Consider the following 19,176-nt stretch of genomic DNA (forward strand, 5'->3'; position numbering starts at 1 on the left):
TTTCTTGTACAGGTTACTACTAGTAGTTTAGCTTGTCACGCCGGTTTGAGCTCCAATATGAACACTGTGTGGTTGAATTGAAGCTCCATCAAAACTCGATCGCTGTGAATTGGAGCGAATCCCATTTGCTCAAGAAATCTGTCGATCTTGGGTTTTCAGCAACATCTTTCCGGATCTTGGAATCACATAGACTGGATTGCTTGTTTCACCAATATAGACACTGCAGAGCGATCACTGGAATGAATCGTCCCATTCCTCTCCTGCCATACGAATTAAATATTGTAGAGACATCAAGCAAGCCTCATCATAATAGCTTTACGGCTCCTTTTCTGCAGAGACTTTTTTGTAAAATCTAACTCAAAATCCCAATCACCAACAGCCCTCAGAACACTACAAATCTGCAAAATTATACTCCAAATACACTTCAACCATCCAAGTTGCAATAGGATACACCGTCCTTTCTCTCTTCATTTGTCTTGTTTTAGTTGGCAGTCTATTAACAACAACTATCTATGAAATGAAACTATATCTGGGTATGTGAAGTGGACGAGATTAGTTTAAACCATTGTACTCTGCTATTCTTCATTCTAGCTTGCTCCCGAGGACTTTTGCAACCGAACTTCTCATCAGGAGACAAATTCAATGGAACACAACAGCAGGGCCAACAGAGGGATAAACAATACGACATAGAGCAGCTTGTATGTTTATCATAATCAGACCTGGTTGCATGCCATTTGAAGTCACCATCGCATATGAGATCTGAGACTTCAGCATTGGAAGGCAGACTAGACTGTTGAATAATTCTCGTTCCAGAATTCTCGACCAAAGGACCCGATGGGTGCCAGTTATCCTACCATAAATAAGCCTTCTTTCCAATCCCAATCCTGTGCATAAGATGACCCCAAATAGAGCTTCTCAGGTTTAAGATCTTCCTCCATTCCCGGCCACAATCATCAGGAATGTTGATGCTCCAAATACTCCTGGAAGGAATCCCGTGCATAAGATGACCCCAAATAGAGCCTTTTGCAATTCAATGATTAATTGATTGCATAATTTCTTATGACAAGTTTAAACAATTGGTAACCATGGCGTGATCGAATGTAGTCTCTTCTCCAACCCTTCTTCGGCTACTTGACTCCTTCTCTTAACATTTTTTTCATGCTCATTAAATTTCAATCAGGTGAGAACAATAGTTTGTAATTCATTTGCATTTAGTTTATCCTTTTCTTTTAGATGTTTTCTTCTAAAAGATGTAATTAGCTAGAGAAAGAATGTGCTCTAAATGTTGATGTACAATTTGGCATTCCATGAAATATATTTTACCTAGATGTCACCCAAAGTAACTTGCAGAGAAGGTTATAAGCTCTCGTCTCTCTTTACGTCCTTTTCCCTAATGAGATGCTGCATCTCAATTATACATAAGACTCATGTTTGAACATTACAAAGAATGCTACAATGACCCAATTCACGTACATATATAAGAACAGAACTTTTATACAGCAGACTTTCTTTCTTTTTTTTCCTTATATGAATATGTACATTAGACATGACAATTTATGCTCATCTTGTTCTAGAAGCTGGTTGTCTTGATGGCTCTAAGTTCTTTTAATAATGCCTTCAAATTGCAGCAAGATGATCCCTCTTCTTCAGTAGTCCTCATTGCCATCTCCCTGAGTGCCTGAGCTCGGTTCCTCAATTCCTCAGCTTCTTCACCGACCAATAACTGAATAATTGCCATCTCAATTTCTTCCCTCTTCACCAAAATTTCCCTTTCATGTCTAGACCATTCCTGAGCACCAACTGCCACTCTTACTTTGAGAACCTCTATGATCAATCTTTCATTATGATTCTGTTCTGCACAAAGTGGCCATTTGACCATTGACACCCTGCAGTATTTCCCTCTAGTGCTGAGTTCAATCCACAATGAGTCATAGATCTTCCACTGGCTTCATGGTCAAGGATCAGCATCTGGGGTGCCCATCCTCTTACTATCAAACCATTTCCTTCCACCTCTCTTCTCGAATCCTTCTGGCAACCACTCTTCCCTGTCTTCTCCTTTTGTTTTCTCTCCATTTTTCACTACCCGAATGAAGTTCTCTCCAGAATCTGCAAGAGCCTTTTGCAATCTCAATTAACTGAGTAGCTGAAAAGTGAGATTTGGACATGCTTCCAAAACAAATGTACAAAACTGAAATGGATATCTTCAAGGCCAGCTATCTCAAACATTCATTTTCATCGATAGATGCCAGGCCCCCTCTTTACACTTTATCTCTGGTGTCCCTATTGCAAAATGAAACTTGGTCTTTGTGCCATGCCTTCCTTCCAATCACCTTCTTGTAGTGTTCCGAGTAAGCTGGTTCCAGCTCATGGAAACTGTTCACGATAACTCCATAGCTTTCCAGCTCTGCTTGTAAAATTTCATCCATTTTATTTGAGAGTACGCTATTTTCCTTAACATATGAAGGTAATTATAGTCAAGTCAACTTTATCTTGTCTGGAAGGCTTGGCATTGTGAAAGTCTATAAATCAGATTTTATGCTTTTGTGAGGTTCGTGGCGTTTTCAACAATCAGATACACAAAAAGCAAAGGAACTTGTTCCATAGAAAACCAGCCTTGGGATCCCAAATTTGCCTGCAACTCCTGCAGCCCATGGAAACATCATGTCTGCCACAAGAAAATTGGCGAGGCATTCTCCGATGAGCTCCTCAAGTGGTTGTTGAAGCAGGCTGGCTGCCTTGAAGAACTTCAGAATCATTTCTAGCGTTTTGATTGAACTCGACTTCTCACAACCTTCTGACAGCCTGGCCTCTGCAGAAGGCAATTTCATTATGAGAACACAGGTTTTGGAACCCAGTTCTATATCTCGTTCAATTGTTCAGAGAAGAGAGGCGCATTAAGGGGAGTGATTATACTTCACCCCATGCCTAGCAAAACTTCTAGCCATGTCGATCAACAGTTGGAATGATGTGGCCAGGGGCCATAAATGGGAAAAATGCATGCAATGTGAAGCTGGAATGGCTGCGACTCCATTTGGGCTTGAACAAAGGCTATTGATTTGTAGCTGATGATGAACAAGTCGAATTGAGTTAAAAGTTTTGAAAGGGCTCAAGGAAGACTGAGGAATTAGCAGGAAGTTAGCGGGCTGCTTGCATGAAGTGATTCTTTAGATGATAATTTGGATTTATTTAATTTTCGTTTTTTCTTTCTTCCCGGTGTATATTTATACACCATCTTAAGGTTTCAAAATTACAGACATTTTTTTTGAGAATGTTTAAACTATACAGTTGTTTTTTATAAAAGGGGAAAAGGATTGCTTGGTGGTAAGATGTTTCTGTTTCTATTTTTTCAGACTGGGTTGGTTCTGCTTATGCTTGTGACTGAGACAGTATGGAAAATCAAACATGGTGACGAAGCATGATAGCCTTCAAGCACAAGAAAGGGTTGGTAAGCCCCTAGAATTAGTTTCTCAACGTTCCAGGATCTTAATATTCTCTTCATACTCTTCATGGGCTAATGCCATTATATTCAGTCAAAATTCTTGCAGCACAAGAAAAATGTTTTTGTACTTTGTGGTAAATCTTCAGGTGATCTTTGTTTAAAACTTGGACAGTGCAACCCTGACTCATTTTAATATTAAGTTAGGATCCGCTTACCATAATTACTATGCAAAATACAGGCATAATGAAAGCTCATACACTTGGAGGGCTTCCCCAACTTTAGTTGTATCTTGACATGTTAGAATGGAGTAGATGTGGATTCTAGCCACAATGGTTTTCCTTCTGCGCAGAAATCAGGCTAACACGTTTCAATTCAAGTTATTTGTTTAAACTTTAGACTTTATATCCGTTGGAGATGTCAATAAAGCTACCATGTATTTTCTTCTTGGCACAGTCATCGGATATCTGTGACTGGTATATGGATGCAAAATTCATGTAAAATGCTCTTTCTTTAATTTCTGTGAAAACCTGACTAATGACGAGCAACATTTAGTATTTCTACGGTAGTCAATATTCTTTTTCTGGCTATTCTAGTTTTCAGAATAATAAATGCTAACAACATTAATTATTTTCTGAACATTCTAATAGGAAACTATAACAAGACAGTCATGTTAATGTGCTGCATATTCTTGCTTGCTTGTCTCAAGGGCCATTAATTCATCTAGCAATGCAGTTAAATCAGAGTAAGACGATCCTCCTTCTTCCGTTTCCTTCCTTTCCATCTCTTTCAACTTCCTTGCTCTATTTCTTATTTCTTCTTCGTCAACCATCATCTGAATAATTGCCTTCTGATCTATGTCGGCCTCCCTCACTAGAATTTTCTTTTCATATCTTGACCATTCCTGGGCACCAACTCCCATTCCTATTCTTAGAACATATGCAATCAGCTTTTCATTATCAAACTGCTCTGCATAAAGTGGCCATGTGACCACTGGCACCCCTGCAGTCACTTCCTCTTAACGTTGAGTTCCATCAATAATAAGTCAAGAATCCTCCAACAGCTTCATGGTCGAGGATTAGCACCTGTGGTTCCCATCCCCTTATCATTAATCCTTTCGCATCCATCCTTCTCTCAAATCCTTCCAGCAACCACTCCTCCATGTCTTCATGCTTTCTCACCTCTCCCTTTCTCACAACCCAAATGAAATTCTGGAAAAAAAGCTTCAAGAGCTAAGGCAATCCCACATGATTGAGTAGCTGGAAGTCAAACAAGATTTCAAAACAAATATATAGAACTGAGTTGGGTTTCTTCAAGGCGAGCCATCTCAAACATTCATGTTCACCAATGGATGCTATATGTTCTCTTTCTGCTTTATCTTCAATGTTCTTGTTGCAAAGTGACAGCGGCTGATGTGCCTTGCCTTCCTGTAGTGTTCTGAGTAAGCTGGTTCCAGCTCATGGAAACTATTCATGAGGACTCCATAGCTTCTCACTTCTGATTCTGAAATCTGATTTAGCTGGTTTCAAAACAAATTAAATTCTCAGTTGTCTGTTTTAAGTAATCTGGCAGTTGCATTTGCAGTCTTGTCTTCTTTATCTGGTCTGGTAATTCAGGCACTATAGAAGGTTCAAAATCTGATAGACTGAAACCACTCTTTTGTGGGGATCACATCGTTTTAGGGAACCAAAGAAAAACATACAAAAAAAACTTGTTCCATTGAAATTCAACCTTGCAATCCCGACCTTGTCAACAACTCCTGTAGCCCACAGAAACATCATGTCCGCCACGAGAGAATTCGGGTGGCATTCTTCAAGGATCTGTTAAAGTGGTGTTGAAGCATGCTTATGGCCTTTAAGAGATCCGAATTCATGTTCCACGAATTATTAGAACTTAGGTTCTCACACCCTTCAGGTAGCCCTGCCTCAGCAGAAGGAAATTTTATTATGTGAGTGCTGATATCAAGATCCAGTTTCTTGTCTCTTTCTATTGTTTTAGATAAGAGGGGTCCATTAAGGGGAGTGGAAACAACGGCGGTTGCTTTAACCCCATTCCTAGTAACTAATCTTTGTCATGTCAACGGTTGGGATCATGCGGCCATGAGCCATATATGGGAGAAATAGGACATGGAGCTGATATGGCTGTGAATCTGTGTGGCCTGGTAGAACAGGTATAGATTTAGAGCAGAGGATTAAGCGGTCCGATGATGGTTGGAAATTTGGGATGAACAAAAGGCTAGAAATAGAATAATGATTTATCCGCTGATTTGGGATGGCTGCAGAGACTAGGTTCGGGCATTATTTTCCCATATCATATTCCAATTCTTGCTTTCCCCTCATTATCTTGTTTATGAGTTCAGATATGTATTGGACCTTAAGAAGAGAAATAGACAAAGATGACTTGGTTTCCAAGCATATTGTTGTGTCCTGGTAACCTTTGTGAAACATAAAATATATAAAATGATTGTTTCATGAAAAATGATTTCTTTTATTTACACATTTAGCTGTTTCTCTAAGAAAACTGGGTTAGAGTTGCTGACCCCTCCTATTAAAGAAATAATTTGAAAGGCTAAATTTTCTCTGTGCCCACGAGGCATCCAATTGCTGACAATCACAGTATATCATGTCGCAATATGCTCTCTCTCTCTTTTTCCATGAATTTATTCTTTATTTCCTTCTGACATCCCAGTTGAACTCGTCTGTGAAATTTCTTATTGATCTCTGTTTTTATTTTTTAAAACTGAAATTTTCTTATTGATCTTATCTTTTCTTTGGGGTTGTCTTGGTCGGCCAGTCTTCTTATACTGCATTGTTTATGTTTCAAGTCTGACTTCATGTCCAATTTTTTTTACTTGGTTGACAACTTTTATATATGAACTCATGTTGGTGCATTTGGATTTGTGCTTTAAAGTGAAATAAGATTTCTTAGGTTGCATTGTCATGGTCATGACCGAAGGGGTTCTTAGATGGGTCGGGTAATGTGTGCTGTTTTGTATCTAACTTCGTGGCCGGACAACGAAAATTATAATCTTTCCTTTCTTATGATTGTGGGTTCTCGGTTTCAATTGCTGAAGGTCCAACGTTGGACCTTTCACTTCTGAAATTCTCAGCTTATAGAAGTTCGGTGAAAATTTGGGCTTTTTATGTTTGTACCGAAGTTGGGGTGGAATCCTTATTTTTTAGCATGAATTTCAAGTCAACTTGAACCACCAGTTTCAAGAAACTAATGTCTAGCCGCTGAATTGTGTATTTGGGTTCAGACCTACTTAGCACTGCTGTCAACTGGGCTGGTTGTCTGAAGATCCGATGCCCTTAACCTTTTTATTGTTCAATCAAAATTTTGCTCGATTAAATCCTTTTGCCCGCTTAATCTACTGTCATTGTATGGTTTTTTCTCTTAGAATTTGAACTTTGGATCATATTCGAGTTCACCCCAATCCTCACCGCTGGCCCAGTCCAGTGGCTCATGATCTTTATATGGTTGAAACCTTCAATAAGGTTCCCCTCCTTTCATCATTTCTGGCATTCCTACGCCGTTCTTCTTTGCTTCTTGCATTCTAGATCGAGGATGATATCTACTTTGGAGAACTTCTATCCTTTATTAAAATTCCTTATTCTTTGCTTGCAAATCTTGTTATTCATGGACTGAGGTGTTGGAAACTTGTGCTGCGAGTTATTTTCTAATAAAATAAAATAAAATTCTTCGGGTTTTCTTAATTATGTATGCGTAAAGATTATATATCTAAGTTTTCATCATACTTGGATGAGTGCTTCCCGAGTTGCAGCTTGTGGTCAGCCAGGATCTTTAATTAGCTGGTTAAGTTGAGTGTTACTGCTAGCTTTATCATGTTTAACATTTTCAGAGATTCCCATAGGACTTCCTCCTTAACTAGACAAGTCCTGCTGTGATTTACTATCAACTGGGTTTAGAGCCATAACCCTTTAAGTGATTTCATGAATCAATGTTAGAATGGAATCAAAGTGGATTCTAGTGTATGGTTTTCGTTTTGAACAGAAAACAAGCTAACACATTTCAAATCAAGTAGTTTGTTTAGACTTTGTATCCATTGGAGTCATCAATAAAACTATCATGTCATTGAAACCACGGATATGTATGACTGTTGTATGGATGCAAAATTCATGTAGAACGCTCTTTCTTTTATTTTGTTGAAAAACTAAATATCTGAGAAGCAACATTTAGCATTCTACGGTATACTTTTTTTTTCCCTTTTTCTTCACACTCTTCTAGTTTTCAGAATGATGCAACAAGACAGTCTTGTTAATGTGGTGCACGTTCTTGCTTGCTTGTCTCAAGGGCCTATAATTCTCCAAGAAATGCAGTTAAATTAGAGTAAGATGATCCTCCTTCTTTCAGTCACGACCCAAATCCCGGATCCATGACCGGCACATGGACAAGGTTCCCCTCCAAGGTTCCATACCTATGCGAACCCAAACTTACATACAAACTTATGCTTCAAAACTCAATCAAAGTTGTTCAACGTGGTAGTAATAACAAAACTAATTTTATAACATAATTCGATTGTCTTAATACAAGAGTTCATATATATTCATAGTTTTGGAGCACTAACTTGACAAAAAGGAATGTACAAATTACAACCAAAAAGCAGGTTCGGAAGATTTAACAAAAGTGACCTGCTATCAAGCTATAAGCCTGAAAAGGATAAATAATGAGAGGGTGAGTTCAACAACTCAGTGAGTAGATAACGTTCAATATACACACACGAGGTAATACAGTAATGAGAAATATATATACAAGTATGGCTTTAGGTTCTTATAGAAAGGTTTCTCAAATAGGCCATAACAAGAAGATTATATGGTAAAGTTCGTCAGAAAATCAAAATGCAATAAGCATGAGGCTCCGTACTGTGGGATGATCAGTCCACACAGGTTGGTGACTCCCCCGATCAACTAGGGTTCAGATACGATGTGCACAAAGACTAACACTACCATGTTAGCATGGGTATTCTGACTGACATACCATAGGTTCATAATCGTAATCAAACAAACATATTCATATCTCAAAGCTCAACTCATGACATCAATCAAATGAGGAGCTATCAATTCAGAAGTCAATTCAAAATATATGTTGGTTCATATCAAGAATTCAGATTCAATAATTGATCATGCTTTATCATAACAAAGATAATAATCTACATGTATATATTATCAAGAAACATGATTCAATTCATATTAACAAATCAAATATTTATAATATTTCTCATGCATATTGAACATTAACCACTCACCTGACTCAAAAGCAAACAGCACTCACAAGCTGAAACCGAAGGAAATCCTACTAATGTCCTGCCGGTAGAATATTAGGATTATCTGAATACAAATGAGACATATTCAAGAACGACTCAAAAGAACATTTAACCTATTTAATACACTTAACTAAGGGTGTATACCATAACCCTATATGTTTTTGAACTAACTAGTCAATTTTCTCAAAAACCCAAAATCTAACGGTTTTTTCGAAATCTAATCCATAATAAAAACAACTAATAGAATTGGTAATAATTCACTAAATAACCCTTAATTATTCATCAAACTAATCTGCAAAAACTAATATTATAGCTAGGGACTAATCTAGAATTTATCATATTTTTAGGGCCAAATTATAACTTTTATCAAATGGAGGACCAAACTAAAATTTGTCATAAATCCATGAATATACTGAAATTCTGACCTCAATTAATCCTCAATTCTGTCTAGGATGTATCATTATGCTCCAGGGACCATTCTGGAATTTTACCAAATTTTTAGGGTCAAATTGTAATTTTTGTCAAATTGGAGGACCAAATTGAAAGTGTTAAATTCTCTTATATATACAGTAATTCTGTCCATAATTCATATGTTATTCTGTTCAGAATCTCGGAATATGCTCCAGGGACCAATTTGTAATTTTCCAAAGTCCGGGGGACTAAACTATAATTTTCGCAAATTGAGGGACCAAATTGAATTTTCATCATCTTCAACCTCCAATCCAGAATTTTAACAGAAAACCCACTATTCTCTCCAAAATTTCTAACACAATTTCACCATTCAAACAAAATCACAACTAAAACTCATCATCTTTCAATTCAATCTCTCAAAATCATTCAAATAATCAAATACCCACAATAATCAACCTCTATCATTCAATTTAATTCATCAATTTAAACCAAAACACAAATTCTTAAAACCCTAACATTCATCAAAACCAAAATTTAACTTCAATAACACATATTTATACATTTAACAACCTATATCTTACCTTTAAACTTATTTCCTCCCAATCTCTTCCTTTTTCCCTTATTTTCCCTTCTTCTTCTTCCTCCTTTCTCTCTCACGGTTTGTTCTTTAAATTTTCAGATCTCTCTCTCTCTTTTTTTTTCTATTTATATTCATCAAGTTTGTTGAATTACTACAATACCCCTTATTCATTTACTCCAACTTTTAAGCCTTCAAGGGCTTTATTGTATTTTCAAACTCATTTATTTCAAAACATTACACTTTCGTAGCCCTCCTTGCCATCTCTTTCAGTACCCTTGCTCTGTTTCTTATTTCCTCAGCTTCTTCACCAACCATCAACTGAATAATTGCCTTCTCTATGTCCTCCTTCCTCACTATAATTTTCTTTTCATATCTTGACCATTCCAGGGCACCAACTCCAATTCCTATTTTGAGAACATCGGTAATCAGCTTTTCATTTCAAAATTGTTCCGCACCAAGTGGCCATGTGACCATCGGCACCCCTGCAGTCACTCCCTCCAATGTTGAGTTCCAACCACAGTGAGTCATGAACCCTCCAACAGCTTTATGATCAAGGATCAGCACCTGGGGTGCCCATCCCGATACTATTAAGCCCTTCCCTTCCATCCTTTTCTCAAATCCTTCTGGCAACCACTCCTCCTTTTCTGCAAGCTTTGTTTGCTTTCTCTCTCTCACAACCCAAATGAAATTTTGTCTAGAAGCTTCCAGGGCCATGGCAAACTCAAGTAACTGAGCAGCGGAAAGGTTGAAGAAGCTTCCAAAACATATATATAGAACTGAGTTGAGGCTCTTTTTGGCCAGCCATCTCATACATTCATGTTCATGAATGGAGGACACGTTGCCTCTGTCTGCCTTATCTTTCATGTCCCTGTTGCAAAGGGACAGCGGCCCGATGTGCCATGTTTTCCTTTTTATTTCCATCTTGTAGTGCTCTGAATAAGCTGGTTCCAGCTCAAGGAAACTGTTCGTGAGGACTCCATAGCTTCTCACCATTGATTCTGAGATTTTATCCATCAGCTTTGTAAGTTCATTCTCAGTTCTATCTTTAATGAAAGCCGGCAGTCGTAATCTTGTCAGCTTTATCTGATCTGGTAAACCAGGCACCACGAATGGTTCGAAATCTGAATCTACTCCTTTGGGAGTTTCATAGCGTTTTAGGGAATCGAAGACACACAGGAAAAAAACCTGTTCCATTGAAAAACAACCTCGGAATCCTGAGCTTGTTTGCAGCTTCTGTAGCCCATGGAAACAACATGTCTGCCACAAGACAACTGGGATGGCATTCTTCTAGGAGCTGTTCAAGTGGTTGCTGAAGCATGCCGATGGCCTTTAAGAAATTCGGAAGCATGTCAGGCGAGGAAATAGAACTTAGGTTCTCACATCCTTCTGGCAGCCCAGCTTATGCAGAAGGGAATTTTATAATGTGAATACTGATATCAAGACCCAGTTGTCTATCTCTTTCAATAGTTTTAGATCAGAGGGGTGCATTAAGAGGAGTGGAAACAATGGTTGCTTTCACTCCACGCCTAGCAAATCATCTTGCCATGTCAACTGTCGGGATCATGTGGCCATGAGCCATATATGGGAAAAATAGAATATGAAGCTGGTATGGCATTGAATCCATGTGGTCTGGTAAGACAGATTTTCGGCTGATGATTAGTGATCTGATGATGGTTGGAAAGTCGGGATGCACAAATAAATAGAACAATAATTTTTCAGTTGGTTAATAGGTTTTGGGTTTATTTTTCCTGGGAAAATTCTTGTTCTTGCTCTCCTTGTCTAGGCTGTGGTTTGAGATTGTATATAATGTACCCTATGAAATAAAACAGAGAAAAATGACCTGGTTTCCAAGCATGTTCCTGGTAAACATGTCAAACTTAAAATATGTAAAAAGGTTGCTTTTATGAAACATGCTCTCTTTCGTTCTCAGCTCTATGATTGAAGAGTTTAAAAATGCAATGAGACGAATCTCAACAATTGAGAAGCAGGGTAAGAGACACACCGATGATCCATCGAACTTCACATCCTAAATTTATGTTACATCAATGGTGCAACTTTTTAAAATTCACAGGTTTTGTGATGTTTGACGTGTTGGTGGCTGCGGGTGGTGGCTGTCCATTGAACCTGACGCAGCAGTAAACGGCGAAGGAATACGACCAACGTCAATATTCCGTAAATTTGTCTAAAACGAGAGAAACTCTCAGGAACTCAAAGAGTTTTATTCAATAATAATTAAGTAAGTTTCGGCCAGCGGCTTTACATTGATATTTAAAGCAAAACCCTAACCTAAACTCATGACGGATAAGGAAACGACATAAAACATTAAATTTACTATAAATGCCAAATTTGAGATAAATGCAGAATATGAAAGGCCTATAAATCCTGAGCAAGTAGGAATTGACGGAAGTCAATTCGGACTTGAAAATCAAAAGTTATGGCTAAAACAAAACTTTCCTAAAATGGCAAAAATGACGATTTCGGGACCGAAACGATGGAATTTGATCAAAATTGGTTGGACACCAGGGGCGAAGCCTCTGACTTTGACTCCAAACGTCGAAACGCATTGACCCGGTGAGTTTCGCGGCATTCCGACTTTCGACGTCCCGGCTGCCCGGTTGCCGAAATTCAATTGCCTTTGAATTTCGGGTGATCACTCTTCAGCATGTAAGCTTCCGCTACTTGTTCTACATCAGAACCCTTGTGCAAATGGTATCTTCAGCTCCAGGATCTTTCATTAGAGTGCACACTTCGACAGGCTATCTATATTCCGACGAGTATCTTAAGAGCCTATGGTCGAAAACAAGTGAAGAAAAGTCAAATTTATCAAGAATAGTCACAAGATAAAACTCTGGACATGACAGATGAAGTCCAATAACTGAAGAAGATGTTGTACCCACTAATGTCAAGATCCAATTATTGAATTAAAAGTTTAATTTAATGTCCCTACACCTTCATCCTCAGCAGCAAATAAAACCAAGAATTTCTTACTGAAGTGAATGTGCCTTGGAAATTCAGATGATTTCCTTTTATTTTCCGCTCTTTCCGTGATATTCATGTCCCGCGAGGGATGGCGCACTATAAAGACACTTCGAACCATGTTACTGTAGAATAGCTACCACCATGTCCCAAAAGAAAGGTTTGATTCGCAGGGATGGAGTGGAAAACAGTAATGCAGAAATAAGTGTCTGAAAATGAGATCCCAATAGTCCCACCCCAAGAAAACTTTTCTATTGCAAACCTTTGTATGCCCGTGAATCTTGACTTCCTTTACTTATGGTCTACCTCTACCCTCTTCATAGTAATATATATACGTCCCTGTTCTCTTTACTCTCTCAAGTCCAGAGACCCTTCAGCCAGTATAGATGGGTACCGCTTCTTTGTGTTCTTCAATTCTACTTTTCACTCTCATTTTTCATTCATGCTTGCATTACAATGCGGTTGTTGGTACAGAGAGGGAAGCTTTAGAAATAATCATAGGTGGGGGTGGGGGTGGATATTCTCCTGCCCCTTCTCCTGAGAATGAAAATTGCGGTTGTCCCCTGCCGCCCCCTCCCCCCCCTCCACCCCAGCCGCCTCCACCCCCTCCGCCTCCTCCGCCATCCCCTTCACCCCCTCCCCCCCCTCCACCCCAGCCACCCCCGCCGCCTCCGCCCCCTCCCAAACCCCTTTGTCCCCCGCCGCCGCCTCCACCCCCTCCGCCATCCCCTTCACCCCCTCCCCCGCCTCCACCCCCTCCGCCATCCCCTTCACCCCCTCCCAAACCCCTTTGTCCCCCTCTTCCCCCTCCCGAACCCCATTGTCCCCCGCTGCCCCCTCCTCCCCATCCCAAACCCCGCTGCCCCCTCCTCCCCATCCCAAACCCCGCTGCCCCCCTCCGCCCCCGCCGCCGTCTCCATCTCCCAGCCCGCCAAGTACAGGTTTTGCGAGTGAAAACATTAAAAGAGACTATTGCACAATTCAGAGATTCAAAAAATTAATCACTAGGGATCCCATGAAGATTACAAAAAAATGGGTGGGAAATGATGTCTGTCATTATCCAGGCTTTAAATGTGCAACAGTACCTGACCAGAAGGTGACAGCCCTTGCAGCGGCAGATTTCAATGGCTACCATTTTGGTGGCCGGGATCTTCAGCTCACAGGTTTCCTCGATCAGTTGCCGGACTTATCCATCTTTCATGCGAACTCCAACAATTTCACTGGTCCTGTGCCAAAGAATATTACCACTTCCAGAGTCCGTTACTTATTTGAGCTCGATCTCAGCAACAACAAGTACTCTGGTGAATTCCCTGTGTCTGTTCTTCAAGCCACCAACTTAACCTTTTTAGACATCAGGTTCAACTCATTTTCAGGGTCAGTTCCAGCTAAAGTCTTCAACTTAGACCTAGATGTGCTTTTCATCAACAACAACAAATTCTCACAACAGCTTCCTCGTAATCTCGGTTCCACACCTGTCCTTTATCTCACTTTGGCCAACAACAATTTTCGTGGTCCCATTCCAAAAAGTATCGGCAATGCCCGAAACCTTCTTGAAGTGCTTTTCTTGAACAATGAACTGGAAGGGTGCTTGCCATACGAGATTGGCAAATTGGACAAGGCTGTCGTGTTTGATGTGGGCAGCAACAAGTTGACCGGCCCAATACCCCATTCATTTGCATGCCTAAAAAAGATGGAGATCCTGAATTTGGCCGTGAATAAATTTTACGGGCCGGTGCCGGAGATGGTGTGCGACCTGCCTAGATTAGCAAACTTGTCTCTCTCGTACAACTATTTCACTCAGGTCGGACCTGAGTGCAGGAAATTGATAAAGAAAAGGATTCTTGATGTTAGAATGAATTGCATTTTGGATCTTCCTGGTCAGAGATCAGCAGCTGATTGTGCTAAGTTCTTTTCTAAAAAGAGGACTTGTCCCAATGAGAGGTCGCTCAGCTATATTCCTTGCAGGAAGGGTGGTTATTCAAGTTCATTGGAGACATCTGATCAACAATCTATGGCTCCGGCTGCTGCACCTATAACATATAATGCCCTTAAACCGCATAAGCTGCGGCTTTAAATGGATCCCTTCAAGATAGTCTCTTGATTTGGTTGATGGCTGCTCCTATCTATGTACACATATTTCTCCTGATCAGCTTATAGCTTGTCGTATGAATCATAATGAATAAGGTGAACTCATTTCTGCTTTCAAAGCAAATGCAACTATATAGCTTAATGATATTTTGTCCCCTTTACTTCCTGTTTTCTTCTCGATTTCTGGGCAGCCGTTCTCGAAGCCCGTTTGGTATTGATTTTGAAATGAGCCTTCGCCCATGGGGCACTGCTGCCTCTGTAAGAAGAGGTGAGACGGATAGTTTGTGTTTTGGGTCGATTTTTGTAACTGGGTTGGTCTGCTGGTTGCGACGAGTTAAGAAGTATAAACTGGGATTTCCGTACGGGGTTTTTTTTTTTTTTTTATGAGGAGGTCAATGTGAAGCCCATTAAAAAAAAAAAAAAAAACTAGTGTTCGAGTTATTTTTTAAAGTATATTTTTATTAAAAATAATTTAAAATATTTTTTTTTATTATTTTAAAATTGTTTTTTACGTCAATACATTAAAATAATCTGAAAATATTAAAAAAAAATTAATTTAAAAAAAATTAAAAAATTTTAAAAAAAATTTTAAAAAAATATTTTTGAAGAGTAAAAACAAAACCATGCTTGCCTTTTTTTTTCTTAATGCTTAGTGCTTAGGATACTTTAAGAAAACTAGCCATTAAAAAAATATCACTCCGGCCTATCTATCAAAACAAATCAAAAAAATAAATAAATTGACTCAACATGTTCATAGTTCATACCACGAAAAATACTTTGTTAGACAAGACTAATAAGAGATTTTGGTTGTATTTAAATAATTTTATTGATTATTTTTAACATTAACATATTAAAATTATATGAAATTATATATAAAAAAACATATTTTAAATAAAATTAAAATTAAAGGAACACGGTACAACATGGTATTCATTTCTTAATGGCGCACTAATTTCTCAACCATGGTATTCATTTCCCAGCCAGCTTTTCCCGATGACACCCATGGTATCAAAGGCCAGCATCCCACTTCTTGTTAATGGCGCACTAATTTCTCCTTAATGGGCTGATCATTGCTTTTGGAAAAATGCCACCACCTTTCCTTTCCTCTATGGACAGAAACGACATCCATACTCTTACTGCAGAACCCTCAGTGGATGGAAACCAGGAACCAGAGTGATGGGATTCTGGCTATCAACCTGCAGTTAAAGAGAGCCTCACTAAACTTAAATGACACGACGATTTTCTTCGAGTAATGAACTGCAACCCAACGCGCACAAAATTGAAGAGCTCGCCCGAGTTCTGCTCCAAAAACAAATCCAAAATCATCTACAGATTGACCTCGGAGGAGAATGATTAGTCATAACACATGCCTCGGATTCAATCCACCGAAAGACAAGTGGAAGAACATGCATTAACAAGCCTTCCAATTTGATAATGAGACTCACCAACCACACTAACTATTAAGTATAAATTAACACTGGAAAACACTCTTAATCCCCGTCATCTTCTTCAAAACTCTCTTCTGGCTACCTCATGTATCAAATGGGAAGCATTTCTTCAAACAACAGAAGCATATTCCACATCTCAATCCTCTTCCTTCCATGTTTCACTTGCCTGGCTTTTTGCCAAGACTTTCAAGGCCTGTCTCCATTGATATCACCTCCATTGATTCCAGAAATCTTAAACTTCTTAGACCAAAGGCTTGCCTTAGTATATCCAATAATCCAAGGCTTCAAGAACACCATCACCTCCGATCCCCTCAACATCACTCAAACTTGGGTTGGCGCGGATATATGCAACTACAAAGGCTTCTACTGTACTAGTCCACCTGATAATGACTCTGCCATTACCCTTGCTTCCATTGATTTCAATGGATTCCAGCTGTCTGCCCCTACTCTCGATGGCTTCATTGATCAACTCCCTGACCTTGCTCTCTTCCATGCCAACTCTAACAAATTTTCTGGCACCATATCACCAAAAATCACCAAACTACCATTTCTTTATGAACTAGACATAAGCAACAATAATTTCTTTGGCAGTTTTCCCATGGAGGTTCTTGGAATCCCTGCCCTATCATTTTTAGATATCCGATTCAATTTCTTTACTGGAACAGTTCCTCCACAAGTATTCACTCAACGCCTTGACGCACTCTTCCTCAACAACAACAATTTTATGCAAGGACTCCCTGAAAACCTAGGCTCGACCCCAGTGCTTTACCTCACCTTGGCTTACAACAAATTTATCGGTCCAATCCCACGCAGCATCCTTAAAGCTTCCGCGACATTAACTGAAGTGCTGTTCTCGCACAACTTACTTACAGGTTGCCTCCCATATGAACTAGGTTTTTTGAGAAAACTAGTCCTTTTTTATGCTAGTAACAACTTCTTAACCGGTCCTTTACCATGCTCGTTGGGATGCTTGGCTAAGCTTGAACAGTTCAATTTGGCCAGCAACTTATTGTATGGACAGGTGCCAGAGGTGGTGTGCGCATTGGGGAAATTGGTGAATTTGTCACTTTCAAGTAATTATTTTACAAAACTAGGGCCAAAGTGTACGAAACTAGAGAGGAGTGGCGTTCTTGATATTAGAAAAAATTGTATTCCTGATCTTCCTGGTCAGAGATCAGCGCGGGAGTGTGCGGCTTTCTCCTTGCACCGTAGGTATTGCTCAAACCCTGCTTCGTTCAACTTCATTCCTTGTCAGGTTCCATCATCGAGTCATCCTCGGATTGGAACCAAGAGAAATTTGGTCGGTTATAGTGCTCTTTTGAGACAGGCAGTTGAATTTCCAGGAAGAAACTAAGAATGTATGAAAGGTTTGTCTGAACAATGTAAGGGTTTATAAACAAGCTGCACAAATTTCATGCTAATACGAATCGCAAGAATTGTCCCGAAAAAAATATGCAAGCTGTACTGTTCTCAAAACAAATATCGCTACTTGAAATCGTTCCTTCTAGACTCAGTATGTGTTGTAGTTACCTTTAATTGCGCATAGGCTGTGTGGCACAAGGGCAAACAAGATTGACCATCATCAAATTAAGGGCTCAACTGATTATGGTTGTAAAGGACTAATTATGGTGGTCCAAGAGGGACCGTGGATGCATCATTGAACAATAAAAAGATAAACTAACTTCAAGCACTTTACAGACAACTCCAAGGAGTAAATTTGGTTTCTTGCCCTCCCTAATTTTCTCCTGGATAGCTACAACAATGTGTATCAACAAACGACTCGGTTATGTAATATCGTAGGTGGACTTAAAATCCAAATGCAGTCCCTTTGGGCCTATCTCAGGCTTACCAAATCTCAGTCCACTCGGATTAGCATAAGCCTACGAGTTTAACTCGATCTTGCTAAATATCAAAAAACTATCTCAACCTAATAACTTAAGCTATTAGATGAGGTTCTAAAAAATAATTTATATTATTCTCTAATACATTTCCTAAAATGAAAGTCTTTTGGGCATGAAACTTGCACATGTTTACATTACCTTGTGCTTAATTTTTATCAAATAAATAGGAATTGTGATATTCGAACTCGTAACTACTTGGTTATCAAGGTTTTGATACCATCTCAACACAATAGCTTAAACTATTAGGTGAGATCCCGGGAAATGAGTTATATTATTCTCTAACACTATGATGACCAGGAAAGTTTAACCAAGTACGGTGCTTGAGAAACCGCAGATGCGCCCCTGTGAGGCATACAGATGATTTGGTGGTTCTTGTATTATCAACGAGAAATTTTAGATTACTTCGCAGGTAATTAGATAAAGTCGTCAGATTTCAGAGAATGATAAAGTTCTTTGAGTTTATGTTATGAGCTGATTCTAGTTCATAGTAAGTAGAAGGTGTTACGAATAAGAAGCACTTTTTTCTCCGTATTAGGAGCTAAAACGGGTTAGGGATTCTTGTAGGGACAGACTCTTTTGGTAGAATTCATGGATAAGCCTTAATTTCACTCAGTTTAGCCAATGAATCTAATGTCTTTCCCTTTGTTGAAATCAGTAAAGAGTGAAATAGAAAAAGAGAGAGAGAGCGCGGATATGAAGTTCTTATATCACTGTTAGACTTGTGAATTTTGAAGCATAAAAGAGTGTGTGTGAGTGCAAGGACTGTGAACTAACCCATATCTAGTCAAAGGCATGTGTTGTATTTCATCAACATAAGGATTGTTCAATTGAAAACACAATCTGGCTTTTTCTCGTTTGATCAAAAGCTATTAATTATGTGGTTAAAGCTTGAATCTTGATTTTTATAGATTAGTTTTTGTCCACGGTTTTTAGCTCACATAATTTAATATATTACTAGCTATTTTTAGCCATTTTTATATAAAAAAAACCCCAAAAAAATTCAATACATGTTATGTGGAGTTTTGTTTTTTTGGGCTGACCCAGGTCAACCC

General features: G+C 39.0%; 2 protein-coding genes, 2 long non-coding RNA genes and 3 pseudogenes across 4 annotated transcripts; 3 read left to right on the top strand and 4 right to left on the bottom strand.

Annotated features, from left to right (window-relative positions):
* Positions 1–1,570: 1,570 nt before the first annotated feature.
* Positions 1,571–3,031, bottom strand: LOC118059011 (scopoletin glucosyltransferase-like; annotated as a pseudogene).
* Positions 3,032–4,109: 1,078 nt separating this feature from the next.
* On the bottom strand, positions 4,110–6,060 carry LOC118059012 (scopoletin glucosyltransferase-like; annotated as a pseudogene).
* A 1,947-nt stretch (positions 6,061–8,007) lies between these two features.
* Positions 8,008–11,335, bottom strand: LOC118059191 (scopoletin glucosyltransferase-like; annotated as a pseudogene).
* On the top strand, positions 10,596–11,565 carry LOC140955915 (uncharacterized). The gene is made up of 2 exons (XR_012170675.1): positions 10,596–10,732; positions 10,812–11,565. It is a non-coding gene; the product is annotated as an uncharacterized lncRNA (long non-coding RNA).
* A 45-nt stretch (positions 11,566–11,610) lies between these two features.
* Positions 11,611–12,717, bottom strand: LOC140955916 (uncharacterized). Its single transcript, XR_012170676.1, has 2 exons — positions 12,408–12,717; positions 11,611–11,835 (listed from the first exon to the last, which is right to left on the bottom strand). It is a non-coding gene; the product is annotated as an uncharacterized lncRNA (long non-coding RNA).
* A 217-nt stretch (positions 12,718–12,934) lies between these two features.
* On the top strand, positions 12,935–14,920 carry LOC118059192 (uncharacterized protein At4g06744). Its single transcript, XM_035072048.2, has 2 exons — positions 12,935–13,432; positions 13,615–14,920. The coding sequence occupies exons 1-2, from the start codon at positions 13,074–13,076 to the stop codon at positions 14,759–14,761; spliced, it is 1,506 nt and encodes a 501-aa protein (XP_034927939.1). The 5' UTR covers positions 12,935–13,073; the 3' UTR covers positions 14,762–14,920.
* A 1,337-nt stretch (positions 14,921–16,257) lies between these two features.
* Positions 16,258–17,732, top strand: LOC118059189 (uncharacterized protein At4g06744). Its single transcript, XM_035072047.2, has one exon. It carries the CDS (start codon positions 16,309–16,311, stop codon positions 17,575–17,577), a length of 1,269 nt encoding a protein of 422 aa, XP_034927938.1. The 5' UTR covers positions 16,258–16,308; the 3' UTR covers positions 17,578–17,732.
* The last annotated feature ends 1,444 nt before the right edge of the window (positions 17,733–19,176 follow it).

The sequence above is a fragment of the Populus alba genome, chromosome 9 (assembly GCF_005239225.2).
Source record: "Populus alba chromosome 9, ASM523922v2, whole genome shotgun sequence".
Classification (NCBI taxonomy): domain Eukaryota; kingdom Viridiplantae; phylum Streptophyta; class Magnoliopsida; order Malpighiales; family Salicaceae; genus Populus; species Populus alba.